The 15,082-nt window shown below is 41.1% G+C and overlaps 1 protein-coding gene across 14 annotated transcripts in view; it reads right to left on the bottom strand.

The window, feature by feature from the left end:
• dtna (dystrobrevin, alpha) overlaps window positions 1-15,082 on the bottom strand; it is a 190,056-nt gene that overhangs the window by 15,699 nt on the left and 159,275 nt on the right. For 10 of the 14 annotated variants that reach the window (XM_078397348.1, XM_078397353.1, XM_078397342.1 and 7 more), the window contains 3 exons: window positions 8,766-8,862; window positions 8,266-8,286; window positions 1,047-1,212 (listed from right to left, as the gene is read on the bottom strand). In XM_078397348.1, coding sequence (XP_078253474.1) covers window positions 1,047-1,212; window positions 8,266-8,286; window positions 8,766-8,862 — 284 coding nt within the window. The remainder of the gene's footprint in view (window positions 1-1,046; window positions 1,213-8,265; window positions 8,287-8,765; window positions 8,863-15,082) is intronic. The other 4 variants (XM_078397350.1, XM_078397343.1, XM_078397355.1 and 1 more) reach the window with 1 other exon arrangement.

Raw genomic sequence — 15,082 nt, 5'->3', positions numbered from 1 at the left:
GTCCTATTTCACGTCATCTCTTCTGCACCTTCATAAACACCTTGCTATTCTAGCCCAATTTTTCTGCCAGAAATTGAAGCTGAGGCCAAATCTATCCTTCATAAATGTTCAGCAAATTTCTATTTGCTTGCAACACAGGAAGCATTTCAGCCCAAATGAGACCACGCAGCCCTCAGTTATCATTATCATGTTACACATGCCCATGAATACCCCACTGATTCTCTCAGCAGATATTTACACTTCATTAATTGTAGTCAAGCAGCATACTTTTAGGATACTGGAGGCATATAATTACAAGGGAACATACAAACTCGACAGAATCAACACCGGATGTCAGAATTGAACTAGGTCACTGGACCCATGGACCAAGTCACTGCAGTTGTAGATAGCTGCACAACATACAGTGCCACTGTGCCATCCTAACTCTCGGCCTCTGTTGGTAAATTCTAGAAACCCAGATGCTTTTTCAAGTTTCCTCAGTCTATCCTATGGCATGAACTGGCAGGTGTTCCAGTCCCTGAGTCCACTTTAAAATGTTACCATGTATTTCCTATCTTATTGGCTTAATGGTAGGAAATAGGGTGGTGGTAGAAGGTTGTTTTCTGAATAAAGGGCTGTTACTAATGGCATGCCTCAGGGAATAATGCTGGGCCCATTGCTGTTTGTCATCTACATTAATGAGTTGTTTGAGAATATACAAGGCATAATTAGTAAGGTTACAGATGAAACTAAAATACGTGGTATCGTAGACATTGAAAATGACGATCAAGAATTACAGCGGGATCTGGATCAGATGGGCAAGTGGATCTTGGATTGGCTAATGAAGTTTAATTGCCACATCCATTATCCAAAAATAAAACAATCACCACTGCTATTTGTCAATTCTGTATTTGGGCATAAGATCCCACTCCTAAACTGCACTTCTGCATTTGTGACAACAGTGTATCATCCATTCATTCGTGTATTTTGCACCAAAACAAATGCATTTCAGGCCAATTTGCCCTGCAATATCAATTTTGAAAAACATATTTTTGCCATTAACTCACTCTGTGCAAATGCTTCCTGTACATCTCCTCCAACCCCTGTCAATGAATCCTGAGGTGTATGAGTTGGAGTTGAACAGGCAGAGGTTGATCTGATAGGCATTGGAATAGGAACGGATCGACTGATGGTGTGACTCGGTGATGAACGAGGAGATCCTGCCCCCTGAGTCTGAAAAGAAAAATACAACGTTACTGCTTTACTGGAGAGCTTGACAGGCCGGATGTGTGGAGAATGTTTCCTAGCGTAAGCAGTAGAACCAATATTTACAATATCAATCAGGACACAAGGAACTGCAGATCCTGGTTTACAAAAAAATACACACATTACTGTCAGTTAGCATCTTTACTGCTTATGAACCTATTGCATAGAAGACATGCTTTGGGTAACACCTACTTTTCCTATTAGATTAATGGCAAGTATTTCATGCCTCTCACAGCAACTGGAAGAGTAGACACTGGGTAACATTTTTACCTGCTTTTTAAAAAAGTGAAGACAAACTGCCTTCTGATTTGTAGGACAGAACAGTATGGGGTTGAGAGGAATAGTGATATCAACATTAACAGCTTATTCTGTGAGTCACCAGCCCCATTTAAAGTAGAGGTACGTAGTATTACAAAAGGGACGGTAAATTCCCAAAAGACTCAAAGCAAAACACATCAGACAGCAAACATCACAGGTTTTGGATGTTATACTAGAGGCTATTTTGAGGGGATCCCCAGGATCTCCTCAAATACAGATTCAGATGTTAAAGATATACCCACGGACATAAATGGAAAGAGTCATCATGGGTCTCTGCATACAAGTCTATGCAAAGTTGAATGAGCTCATACACATAGATTAGTGAATAAAATCTTCAAATGCCATTCCCATCAAATTCATCCCAACTCCAGGCAGGATTCAAGGCACTACATCAAGGCATCAATCACTCAATAACAATCTCTGTCAATCAGAATTCATACCGATCAGTGATATAGTGCACTGCACCCTCACAATTACCTCTACAAGCCTCATACTCAGACCTCACAGCAACCATATATCAGCTATTTGTGCAGTCTGAAGAAAAGGGTCCCAACCCGAAATGTCGCCTATGCATTGATGCTACCCGACTTGTTGAGTTGCTCTAGCACTTAGTGTTTATGCAGTTATTCATATATAATAGGTTTATCATCCAAACGTATCACAGTTTCATGTACACTAGAAATACCAACCACTTATTGGTGTGGGACATGCATAGCAGTATGACCTTACCTCATGGAAGAGAGGGTGTTGACCATCATTGGAATAAATAGTACACAATTATGGTGACCAGTATGGTTAAAGCAGGCAGTATCCTTGTATGTAAATCTTCCTTCTCGTAACCCATTTACTCTACATCCTACCCCACCTCTTCTAATTTACAAGTTCAGGAAGTACAGTGCCCTCCATAATGTTTGGGACAAAGACCCATCATTTATTTATTTGCCTCTGTACTCCACAATTTGAGATTTGTAATAGAAAAAAATCACAAGCGGTTAAAGTGCACAGTCAGATTTTAATAAAGGCCATTTTTATATATTTTGTTTTCACCATGTAGAAATTACAGCAGTGTTTATATATGGTCTCCCTATTTCAGGACAGCATAATGTTTGGGACACAGCAATGTCATGTAAATGAAAGTAGTCATATCTTGTACTTTGTTGCATGTCCTTTGCATTCAATAACTGCTTGAAGTCTGCGATTCATGGACATCACCAGTTGCTGGGTGTCTTCTCTGGTGATGCTCTGTCAGGCCTGTATTGCAGCCATTTTTAGCTTATGCTTGTTTTGGGGGCTAGTCCCCTTCAGCTTTCTCTTCAGCATATAAAAAGCATGCTCAAAGGGTTCAGATTGGGCAATTGACTTGGCCACTCAAGAATTGACCATTTTTTTAGCTTTGAAAAACTCTTTTGTTGCTTTAGCAGTATGTTTGGGATCATTGTCTTGCTGTAGAATGAACTGCCGGCCAATGAGTTTTGAGGAATTTGTTTGAACTTGAGCAGATAGGATGTGTCTATACACTTCAGAATTCATTATGCTACTAACATCAGCAGTTGTATCATCAATGAAGATAAGTGAGCCAGTACCTTCAGCAGCTATACATGCCCAGGCCATAACACCCATCACCGTGTTTCACAAATAAGGTGGTATACTTTGGATCTAGCGCAGTTCCTTCTGCATACTTTGCACTTGCCATCACTCTAATTAATCTTCATCTCATCTGTCCACAAGACCTTTTTCCAGAACTGTGGTTGCTTTTTAAAGTACTTCTTGGCAAACTGTAACCTGGCCATCCTATTTTTGCGGCTAACCAGTGGTTTGCATCTTGCAGTGTAGCCTCTGTACTTCTGTTCATGAAGTCTTCTGCGGACAGTGGTCATTGATAAATCCACACCTGACTGCTGAAGAGTGTTTCTGATCTGTCGGACAGGTGTTTGGGGATTTTTCTTTATTATAGAGAGAATTCTTCTGTCATCAGCTGTGGAGGTCTTCCTTGGCCTGTGAGACCCTTTGCAATTAGTAAGCTCACCAGTGCTCTCTTTCTTCTTAATGATGTTCCAAACAGTTGAATTTGGTAAGCCTAAGGTTTGGCTGATGTCTCTAACAGTTTTATTATTCTTTCTCAGTCTCATAATGGCTTCTTTGACTTTCATTGGCACAACTTTGGTCCTCGTGTTGATAAACAGCAATAAAAGTTTCCAAAGGTGATGGAAATACTGGAGGAAAGACAAGGTGCTGAGAGCTCTCTTATACCTGCATTAAGGGGGCATTTAAACACACCTGAGCAATTACAAACATCTGTGAAGCCATGTGTCCCAAACATTATGCAGCCCTGAAATGGGGGGACTATGTGTAAACATGGTGAAACCAAAGTATAAAAATACCCTTTAATAAAATCTGACAATGTGCATTTGAACCACATGTGATTTTTTCTATTACAAATCTCAAATTGTGGTGTACAGAGGCAAATAAATAAATGATGAGTCTTTGTCCCAAACATTATGGAGGGCACTGTATAAGCATGAACCTTCTATTCTGCCACCTCTACGTCCCACGGACCCTGCTTTCACCCAGTACACTACAATTCCTGCACCTTTCCCCTTTCAGACAGTCAGGAGCTGCAACCTAGCAAAACAGTGGTGGGGGAGAGATGAGATCGTACTGTCACCGGGATAGTCCACCAAATCCGGTCTGGTACAACATGCAATCTACATACTCGCTTGGCAGTGGAATTTCATTAGCACATTGGCAGTACCATCCATCATGAAGCGTTTTATGTGCGATGTCTCGCTTTCCAAAAATAACACATGGGGAAAGTGGTCAACATGTGGGTGAAGCAATTAACAAACTTGATCGCCGGCAATACCTTGGCAACCCAGGTGGTTGACATTATAGCTGTGTGGAAATCAATGTTGAAAAGATTGTGCCAGGACAGTCCAGTGACCTTTATTGTGCCAGGACAGTCCAGTGACCTGTGTTCTGATAAATCCTTCCAATTTCTCTAAGGAAATGAGCAAGTGGCAGGAGGACACCATTCATGAGCCCAAAGCTATCACTTTGCCTGTTCCCTTATCATTGCCCATTCGCCAGTCAGCCCAGACTGCTGTCACTTTCGATAATTTGGCAAACTGAAGCCTGGTTTGCTTCCCACAGAACTGATTAAGGTCATTTTGCAAAGTAACCAGTAGATGTCTCCCATGAAATTCAGGAAGGCTTCTGTCAGAGGGCTGCAGCACTGCATTTGTTTAGATTAGTTTAAAGATACATCATGGAAACAGGCCCTTCAGACCACTGAGTCCATGCCAATCATTGATCGCCCATTCACACTAGTTCTATAGTATCCCACTTTCTCATTCACTACCAACACACTAGAGACAATTTAGAGGCCAATTAACCTACAAGCCTGCACGTCTTTGGGATGTGGCAGTAAACCGGAGCACCCAGGGGAAACCCATAAAGTCACAGAGAGAACGTGCAACTCCATGTGGACAGCAGCCGAGGTCAGGATTGAACCCAGGTCTCTGGCGCTGGGAGGCAGCAGCTCTACCAGCTGTGCCACTGTGTAAGAGTACTAGGAAATTTGTATAAGAGTATAAGGCAAGCAGAAGACCATATCATTGTAAAGGACAATTTATGTTGACTTATTTATTGTATTTCACATGTTTAAATTTATATCCTTTGTCACGTTGAAATGTTATTTAGGCTGTCATTTTAGAATTATTTATGCATAAAGTTATTATTACAGCAGTGGATTTGCTTACAAATGGGTCTGTGTTCATCTGTCACCATAATGATGCTAACTTGTCAAACAATGCACTTAACATAAAGGAAGTAACGGGCCTAAAAAGTACAGGTTTGTGATGCAGTCAGTTCAGGATATAAAAAGGAAACAAAAACGGAGCTGACAAGTATTAAAAGACGATCCCTCTATAAAATGTTCTGCATTGCTCCTGCATGGTAGGTACACTGAAAATGATCAGGAATTCATTAGTATGATTGATTTTCGCCCCCACAGTAGCATCCAGGCCAACAACTGCCATCACTAAATAGATGACCCTTTATTTACAACAGGTTCTTTGGAGCCTTTCATTGTTAAGGATAGCTTTTCTGCAGAGAAAGCCATTGTAGTACTTGAATAGCACTTTGTTGCCAGAATAGTTATTTAATTCTGCGCAATAACAAAGGGATCATTTCCGACTAAGTGATCATTTCCTACACCTAAAGCAGTTTAACTCAGGACACTCCCATTTATCAAACAGAAAGTAGATATAAGGTAATTGGGAGCTGGTGTTGCTTTCAAGGACCACAGTACCCGAGGAGAGGAAATAAGCTATAAACACATCAGTTATCGGGGGAAACAGGAGTGTAGATTAAAAGTTTGCCTGACATGAGTTTTTATTGGTGGGTCGTCAGTGGAGAGAGTGTTAGCAGTTTTTAATTTGTTGGCATTAACATCTCAGATGACCTGTCCCGGGCCTGGCCAGGACCTACATGTAATCATGGAGGTGTGTCTGCGCTTCTACTTTCTTAGAAGTTTCAAGAGATTCGGCATGTGACCGTTTATGGTCTGTTATGACAATTCCAACACACAGGTACAAAAGAGGCTGCAGAGAGTTGTGAACTCAACTCATTCCATCACAAGCATTGGCCTCCCCACTAGCAAAAGCATCTACATGAGGCGATGCCTCAAAAAGGCGCATCTATCATCCAGGACCCAATCTGGGCCATACCCTCTTCTCGTGTTACCATTCGGTATGGAAGCCTGAAGTTGCACACCATCAGGTTCATAAATAGCTACTTTCTTAAAAATATTTGGATTCTTGAACCAACCCACACATGTTCATAAGAAGTGTCCTGACCCGAAATGTCACCTTTCTGTGTTCTCCAGAGATATTGCCTTACCCGCTGAGTTACTCCAGTACTTTGTGTTTTTGTGTAAACCAAAATGCAGGTCCTTGTTTCCACACAACCCTAATCCTACCTTGACAACAGCACAATATGGACCACCTCTGCACCACTATGGATGTGTTTTTTCCCCAATTGTGTATTGCACTAATGTCTTGTTTTTATGCAGTCTTCTTTTAGAAAATTAGTGTAGCTTGCATGTAAAATGTATAATATGGGTATTACAGTACATGCAATGCATGAATTGGATATAATATATGCATAACATACAATGTATGCCTAATATATAATGCACATATAAAATACATAAAGCAGATGTATAACTTGTATAATCCATGTTTTTCAGTCTACATGTATTCTGTGATGCTGCTGCAAGCAAGATTTTAATTGTACCTGTACCTCACCGTACATGTGCATATGACAATAAACTCGACTTAACACTGGGGAAGAGCAGATGGATATCATGAACAATGAAATGTGGAAAAACACAGAACATGATGGGGGCAATGAACAGGTCAGATTCAGTGGAAAGACTCTGAATATGAAACTGCGTTATTTCACTATCCACAGATATTGTCTGACCTGCTGCATGTTTTAGCATTTTCTGATTCTATTTCAAATTTCCAACGACTGCAGTTTAAAAAAAAAGTTTTTGCTTAACCAATGAAACATGCAGACAATTTTAGACTGATTGGCCAGGTAACAGCAAAAGGTTACGTTTATAGCTACTATGTTTTCATGGTAAATAGCAGGAAATGGGGAAGAAGCAGAGGTAGTTGAATGGTTCGTAATAATTTTAGGGATATATAAGACCTATAAGACCTTAGATGGAGGGTAGAAGAGGCAGATGAGAGAAATTAAAAGGAGATACTGATGAAACTGGGGCTTGCTCACTTTCCCAGGTGATCTATATCTGGTGTTGTTCCAGAGAGCTATTCATCAAGAAGGCTACTTGTGTGCTGAATACTGAAAGCATTTTACGGCAAAATCAGCCAATTTTATCAGCAGGCAATTTCGGGAAAGGCTTTCAACGTACAAGTGAGAGTTCAAAGGTTCATGAAGGTAATTTAGTAATGTGGCCTTTCAGGAAGACAATTAATTATTTCCATAGAATAAAAGATTAAATGAACACGACAGGCTTTTAAAATGGTGCCAATCACACAGAAGAAAGTAACATGGTTAATACAAATCCATTAAAAAAATTTTTTTGCAATAGTTCACCGGCTACTTGAAATGTTCAAGGATCATCATTATCTGTGCATTTTGACTTTCTTGTATATTATTCGTGAAACTGTTTTCACTTGAATCAATGATTAAAATCACACATTCATGCGAATTATTTTAGCGTTTCTTTCATTCTTCCCCAACAAAGGGCAATGCAGCCCATTGTGCCAAAATCAGTTCAGTGAATACACCTTTCAAATGTACCGGGTGTCAGATTTGTGCAGCAATCAGATTAATAAAATGCGATCAATTTATCACAATGCCTGCTTAGTTGTTCATTGTCATAACCCCAAGGAAACAACATATTAAATGTAAACTCATTATCATATGCAGTTATCTCACAAACAATGCGTAATATAAAGAGTCAAAGCATAGCAAGGAACTTTATAACGCAATCGTGCTTTTATAACTAAAACAAATGATTAGTTATAAACTGAATAGATTAATACAAATTTAACCTTTATTATGTCATATACATTAGTATCATTTGCCACAGAAAACCTAGCTTGTTGCAGTAAAAGCAAAATATGTTTATTGAGCCACAGTGCAAGCAGAGAGCAAAATAAATCAGCTTACTTCCTGTCTCATTTCTTCTTCCTATTCAAAAGTTTAAAAACCAAGTATTATTTAGACAAAGCATAATCATATAGTTATGTAATTGTTCAACATCGTTCATTTCCAAAAAAATGGCTTCCTAGCCTGCAGCTAATAGTATACATTTATTAAAACACACATGTATAAAAGTAGATTTAAAAAAATAAGGGGATGGCTTTGAGGTGAATTCACTGAGGGGCACATCCATTTACATTAAAGTAGTAAAATGGGATTAGCGTCAGAAAAGTTCCCTGCTTATACCCCTTTCCAAATCTACTACATCCAAGGCTAGAAATTACAAAAAAAAGGAATCCACCTCCGCTTATCAATTAAACTTCATATTCCTAATTTGCTACACTGCATTGTTGTTTTGCTGTGGTTTAGTTAATTGTTTAATACATCACCAAAAACCGGAAATAGGTGAGGAAAATTCATGTCATTAATCCGTTACATTTGTTAATTTTCTCATAGAATAACCTTACTTTCAGTAACTTCATCAGGCCCTCCAGTTGAACCATTAATTCTCGGCGACTTTCTTGCAGTGCCGACATCCTCTGTTCTAATTCGTCTTTTCGCTGCCTGTGAAGTGTACATCAAGAACTAACTTTTAATCTAACATGTGTCCATTAGCTTCTGAAGGATCTGACAGTTTTTTTAAAGCAACAAAGCAAACAAGTTTAGATTGTTTTATGTTACTCAAAGAGTGCTGGTAGGTATGCTTTTTTTTTGCAGTATCACCAGATTCTTCAAAATTTGTTCTAATATTTAATCACATTCTGAAAAATGTCAAAATGAAGGTACAATCAATGTTTTGCTCTGATCTAAAAATTTAGAATTTGTTTTTTAGTCATGAAGCTCACCGCTACGACAGGAACAGAGACTCCGGTAAGAGCAGGGGAGGAGGACTTTGTATTTACACAAACAACAGCTGGTGCACAAATGTAAAGGTCATTGATAACCACTGCTCTCCGGACTTGGAATATTTATCAATAAAATGTCGCCCTTTCTATATGCCATGAGAATTCGTGGTTGCCATAATCACAGCTGTATACATACCACCAGATGATAATGTTGCAACAGCTTTGGGCTATCTGCTAACTGCTGTTAGCAAACAACAGAGCGCCCATCCTGACGGAGTTATTATAATAGCAGGTGATTTCAATCAAGCAAAAATAGACTGTCCTCCCGACATTTTATCAACATGTGCATTGCCCAAGAGGAAAAAACGCACTCGACCATGTTTATCATTATCATTATCATCGACCATCATTAAACAAGGGTACAAAGCATCACCTCTCCCCCATCTGGGCCAGTCAGACCACATCTCCTTGTTTTTAACTCCAGCATACAGACTTATCAACACGGTCAAACCAGCTGCTGGAGACATACAAGTGTGGCCTGAGGGAGCTTCTGAGCAACTACAGGACTGCTTTAACCACACTGACTGGGACTTATTTGAGGATGAGGACATTGACACCTACACTTCCACTGTACTGTTTTACATAAAAAGCTGTGTAGACAATGTCACCACCACAAAACGTATCTGTGTCTTTCCCAATAACAAACCATGGATGACCAATGGATAACCTGCCTCAACGACTACAGGCCGGTCACACTAGCACCAATAATCATGAAGTGCCTGGAGAGACTGGTCCTTAAGCACATCAAGGCTGCTCTCCCACCCACCCTGGATCCACACCAATATGCATACAGAGCCAACAGATGACGCCATTGCCACTGCCCTCCATACTGCATTGATCCACCTAGAACAAAGGGGAGCATGTGCACGGCTGCTGTTTGTTGATTACAGCTCTGCATTTAATACAATCATACCCAGCAGACTGGTCTCCAAGCTGTCCGACCGAGGCTTCCAACACAACATCTGCCTTTGGATAAAGGACTTCCTAACGGACCGGCCGCAGTCAGTCAGGATGGGCCCCCACCACTCTCCCACTCTGTCACTCCGCACAGGGGCTCCACAAGGCTGTGTGCTGAACCCCTCCTCTACTCTCTCTAGACCTATAACTATACCAACCCACAACACGAATATAATCATCAAATTTGCAGACGACACCACAGTGGCGGGGCTGATCACTGAGGGCGATGAGACAGCTTACAGGGAGGAGGTACAGAGGCTAACCGGCTGGTGCTCAGAAAACAACTTGGCACTCAACACCAAAAAAACAAAAGAGCTCATCATCGACTTCAAGAAGAAGCAGGGTGACCATCCCCCACTGCACATAAACGGAGAAAGAGTGGATAGAGTCTCCAGTTTCAGGTTCCTGGGCACCCACATCTCAGAGGATCTCACGTGGTCAACCAACACAAACTCTCTGGTTAAGAAGGCACAATAGCGGCTTCACTTCCTAAGAACACTCAGGAAAGTCAACCTGCCACAACAGCTGCTAGTGTCCTTCTACCACTGCTCCATTCAGAGTGTCCTGACACATGGGATCCTGGTGTGGTACGGCAACAGCTCTGCGGCTGACAAGAAGGCTCTGCAGAGAGTCATCAACACAGCCCAGAAGATGACCAACACGCATCTGCCTGCCCCGGAAGACATCTATAGATCCTGTTGCTTGAGGAAGGCATCCTGCATCCTAAAGGACCCATCTCACCCCGCCCATCACTTGTTTGCCCTTCTGCCCTCAGGAAAGCGCTACAGGTCCATCAAAGTGCACACCACAAGACTAACAAACAGTTTATGCCCTAAGGCCATCACCACACTGAACTCTGCACTGAAAGCACACACCCCATAAACAATATTTATACTGATTTATACTGTACAATACCTACCTTTGTGCAATACTGATATATTCATATATAATATTTATTTTTATAATACTATTCTGTGCAATATCTTATATTCTGACAATGACCTTCTGAGTGCAATATCTTATATTCTGATAAGGGTGCATAAGTAGGCATAATGTGTATGTGTGTGTGAATCAGTGTGTATGTGTCACAGTGTGCGAGTGTATGAACAATTTTGATTTTTCTCACTCTTTTCCTGTTATTTTATTGTTATCCCGTACATTTGATCTCCGCTCAGGCAGTGTGCCTGAATTTCGTTGTATGCACCACTAAAATGACAATAAAGTGATAAATAAATAAATAAAAGATAATCAGCTTTACCTTGATCAGAAGAGCAAAATTGAGCAAGCTTTTCCTCACGCCGTCTTGGCGCAAATAACGTGTGTCTGTTTATCAGGTATTCTATTATTACTCATCAATTCTCTGTAACATTGGGCATGGGGAATGAGGACCAAGTGCCAAATGTGGTTGATGTCAAGGTGAAAATTTACCACCTGCAACATTCTCATTTTCAAGTTGGTAATCTGGATTTTAATTGCCCAATGGTTTCCAGATAGAAGTTGGGCTGGTGAGTTTATTTCATAAAATGAGATGCATGTAATATCAACGAATGAGCAGATGTAAATCTTACCAGCTGACTCTGCTTTCTTTCTGGTTGAGAAATTACAACCCAAAGCTGTCTACCAGCTGCATGTCGAGACCATAAATGGGGAGGAAAAGGACAATCCTTGAATCATGAAGGTCTCTCAGTTAAACCTTTTTCCTCCTTCTTCTGGTTCAATAACTAGTTAAAGTCCTTGAGCCTTTTCTAGCCTAGTTCTTTGGTATTACTGTATTGAATGCCTATTAAAAATGTTAAGCACAGATGAAGGCTTTATGGGATGCGGGTTGATTTTGGTGGTGACCACCTGATCAGGATACCAAGTGCTAAGAGGAATTTCCAGTTCCAGATGACCTTACTATAGATGAGTAACCAGCTAATTTTAAAAGCCCAGTCCCTTTGAGCCAGGTAGCTAGAGTTGGAACACATCCTCATAGATGTGCACAGGCATTTATAATTTAGAAAGGTTTGGCAGAAGTGAACGATAGCAAAGACTTTATTGTATTTATTAGAAATAACATTTTAACTGACACTGTTAAATTTGGAATTGCTTTTGGTACATTTGAGGTTAAATTGGATTGCGCTTGACAATGGGTGCAGGGTGTGTTTAGCCTATGCCTTTTAAACTGGCCCTGGATTTCATCCTGTCTCAGCATTGTACCGATTTTGGTGTTATTCATTACATTAACTTATTAGCAGAAGTCGACATTTTGAGTGGCTAGAACCAGGTTAGATTAAATTTCAATGTTTAAAGCAAGCAGGCACATAGTTCTGGAAATGTAAGTCGTATTAGAGATGACTGCAGTTTGCTTAAGGGGTAGTCCAACATGGGAATGGGCTACATGATTTTCCAGTGCTATACTTAAGGCTTTGATAGCAGAGATAAAGAGCAGAACAAAAGTTCTGTCATTGCGACCAAGGGAAATTCCGAATACATGTTGAGAGATCGGTGGATATCATGCTGCAAGGAGTTCAATGATTCACAAGGTCAGTATATAGATTCTCAAATGCCATGTGGTACCAATGGCAGCAACACCTTTGGCCACTGCTCAATGCAGTTTGCCCCCATCACTAACCTAACCATGACCCTGTAAGTTAGGACTGACAACTACAATTCTGGTGTCCCCAACATCAGCACATACCACTCTTCCAAGCCTCACACCCATCTCTCAGTTTACACACCTCACTGACTATTCAACCAATGCAAACATACGGCCTTACATTGAACATTTTTCCCTAACTGGAAAGAGACACATAACTGGTGATGCTGCAACATCTTGCTTCTCTGGAGGAAAGAGAACTTACTACAACTTGAGTCTATGGTGAATGGGAGAAGGGACACCACTGAAAATGTGAGCATCTTTATTTCTGAACAACTTCCTCACATGTTAATCCTCCCCATCACCCCCACTGACTAGTTTTGTTTACATAGATAATATATTATGATTTTATCTGTTGTTATGTTCCCTCCATATATCTGTTATGTTCCCTCCCTGCATATCCACTACCCTGTACCTTTCTTTCAGACCGTCACAAACCTACCTACGGCCTCGGTTGACAATGAAAAAAACTTGCAATGAATGCTGGTTCAGAATTCTGATAATGTTTTTGATTATTCTGAGTCACCATTCATATCATATCATATCATATCATATATATACAGCCGGAAACAGGCCTTTTCGGCCCTCCAAGTCCGTGCCGCCCAGTGATCCCCGTACATTAACACTATCCTACACCCACTAGGGACAATTTTTACATTTACCCAGCCAATTAACCTACATACCTGTACGTCTTTGGAGTGTGGGAGGAAACCGAAGATCTCGGAGAAAACCCACGCAGGTCACGGGGAGAACGTACAAACTCCTTACAGTGCAGCACCCATAGTCAGGATCGAACCTGAGTCTCCGGCGCTGCATTCGCTGTAAAGCAGCAACTCTACCGCTGCGCTACCGTGCCGCCCAGTTTTAACTTCATCTGCGATTCATGTAAGTAACATTTAAGCGCCTGCTATTTTTAATATTAAAATACACAATTCTCTGCAGGTTAAACATGGATATCTTATAGATAAAAGTTACACAGCTTTAACGTCCATAATCACCCAGAGCTTGTTTGGTGCAAAGTATACGGACTTGACTAAACCATGCACAGGACATCCAGTCAGAACAGTAGGCTGCACCACAGTTATTTCAAAGGATTCCAAAATACTTTCAAGTGTTTTAGGCATCAAGTCAGTGGAGAGCTCAGTATGCTTTTCAAAGCTTGGAAGCTAACAGGATCACAATACTATTCCATTACGGAGGTGAATGCAAATTGGAATGTTTAAATAGAGGTTTGCGAGGATCATAGCATAAAGGAATGGGCCAGAAGGGAGGGCATCCTTCTCAGACAAGGTCAAGGGAGACTAGCAGCTCAGGGCAGGAGGGCTTATCCCCCAACCTCTTATTGTGTAGGAAGGAACTGCAGATGCTGGTTTAAACCGAAGATAGACACAAAATGCTGGAACAACTCAGCAGGACAGGCAACATCTCTGGAGAGAAGGAATGGGTGACGTTTCGTGTCGAGCCCCTTCTTCAGACAGACCTTCTCTCATTCTGAACAAGGGTCTCGACCCAAAATGTCACCCATTCCTTCTCTCCAGAGATGCTGCCTGTCCCGCTGAGTTGCTCCAGCATTTTGTGTCAAGCTCCTCCTACTGTTTGTATCCAAGAATACCATTTTCAGACCACTGAGGTATTCACTGAGTTATACCATCTGTTCCAGGCAGTGCTCCTGTTGCACACTATGCCTGGACTGGGGAGTTGAAGGTCAGAGAGGCCCTGTTTATTCATGGTCAGTTCATGCCACATACTGCAGTTTGAAGCACTCCATTTTATTCACAACGTAACAGAAGCTCTGCTCAAAAAGGGGAAAAATTCATCTCTTGTTACCCGAGTTGAGAGCATCAGGCAGGATGAATATACTGCAGATCTGAGCAGACAGCACAACACTTGAAGATTCAGGAAGTGGTAGACTATACACAGGTCACACAGCAAGTTCAAGCTGTCGAGCATAACCTATGGCACAGGAGGCCTTTTTGTACAATGTGCCTCATCTGGCCAAAGGAGTTGTTTAATTTATTCCCATTTCAAAACTCTCAGCCTGCAACCTTGGTTATAATGATTCCGCAAGTGCACACCCAGCTGTGAGCTGCAAACCTCAACTACTGTTTGCATGAAAAAAAATTCTCAACTGCCCTCCAGTACCATTAATCTATGTACCTTAGTCACCTTAGTTACTGACCTCCCTGCAAAGAGGAATACGTCCTTCCTGTTCAGTTGTCTAGCTTCTCGCTAAACTATCAGTCAGACTCTTCTTTTCAAAACCTAACAATCCCTGATGAGTCAG

This window comes from Rhinoraja longicauda, chromosome 4 (genome assembly GCF_053455715.1).
Source record: "Rhinoraja longicauda isolate Sanriku21f chromosome 4, sRhiLon1.1, whole genome shotgun sequence".
Lineage (NCBI taxonomy): Eukaryota > Metazoa > Chordata > Chondrichthyes > Rajiformes > Arhynchobatidae > Rhinoraja > Rhinoraja longicauda.
This window is presented reverse-complemented; position numbering and strand designations above follow the sequence as displayed.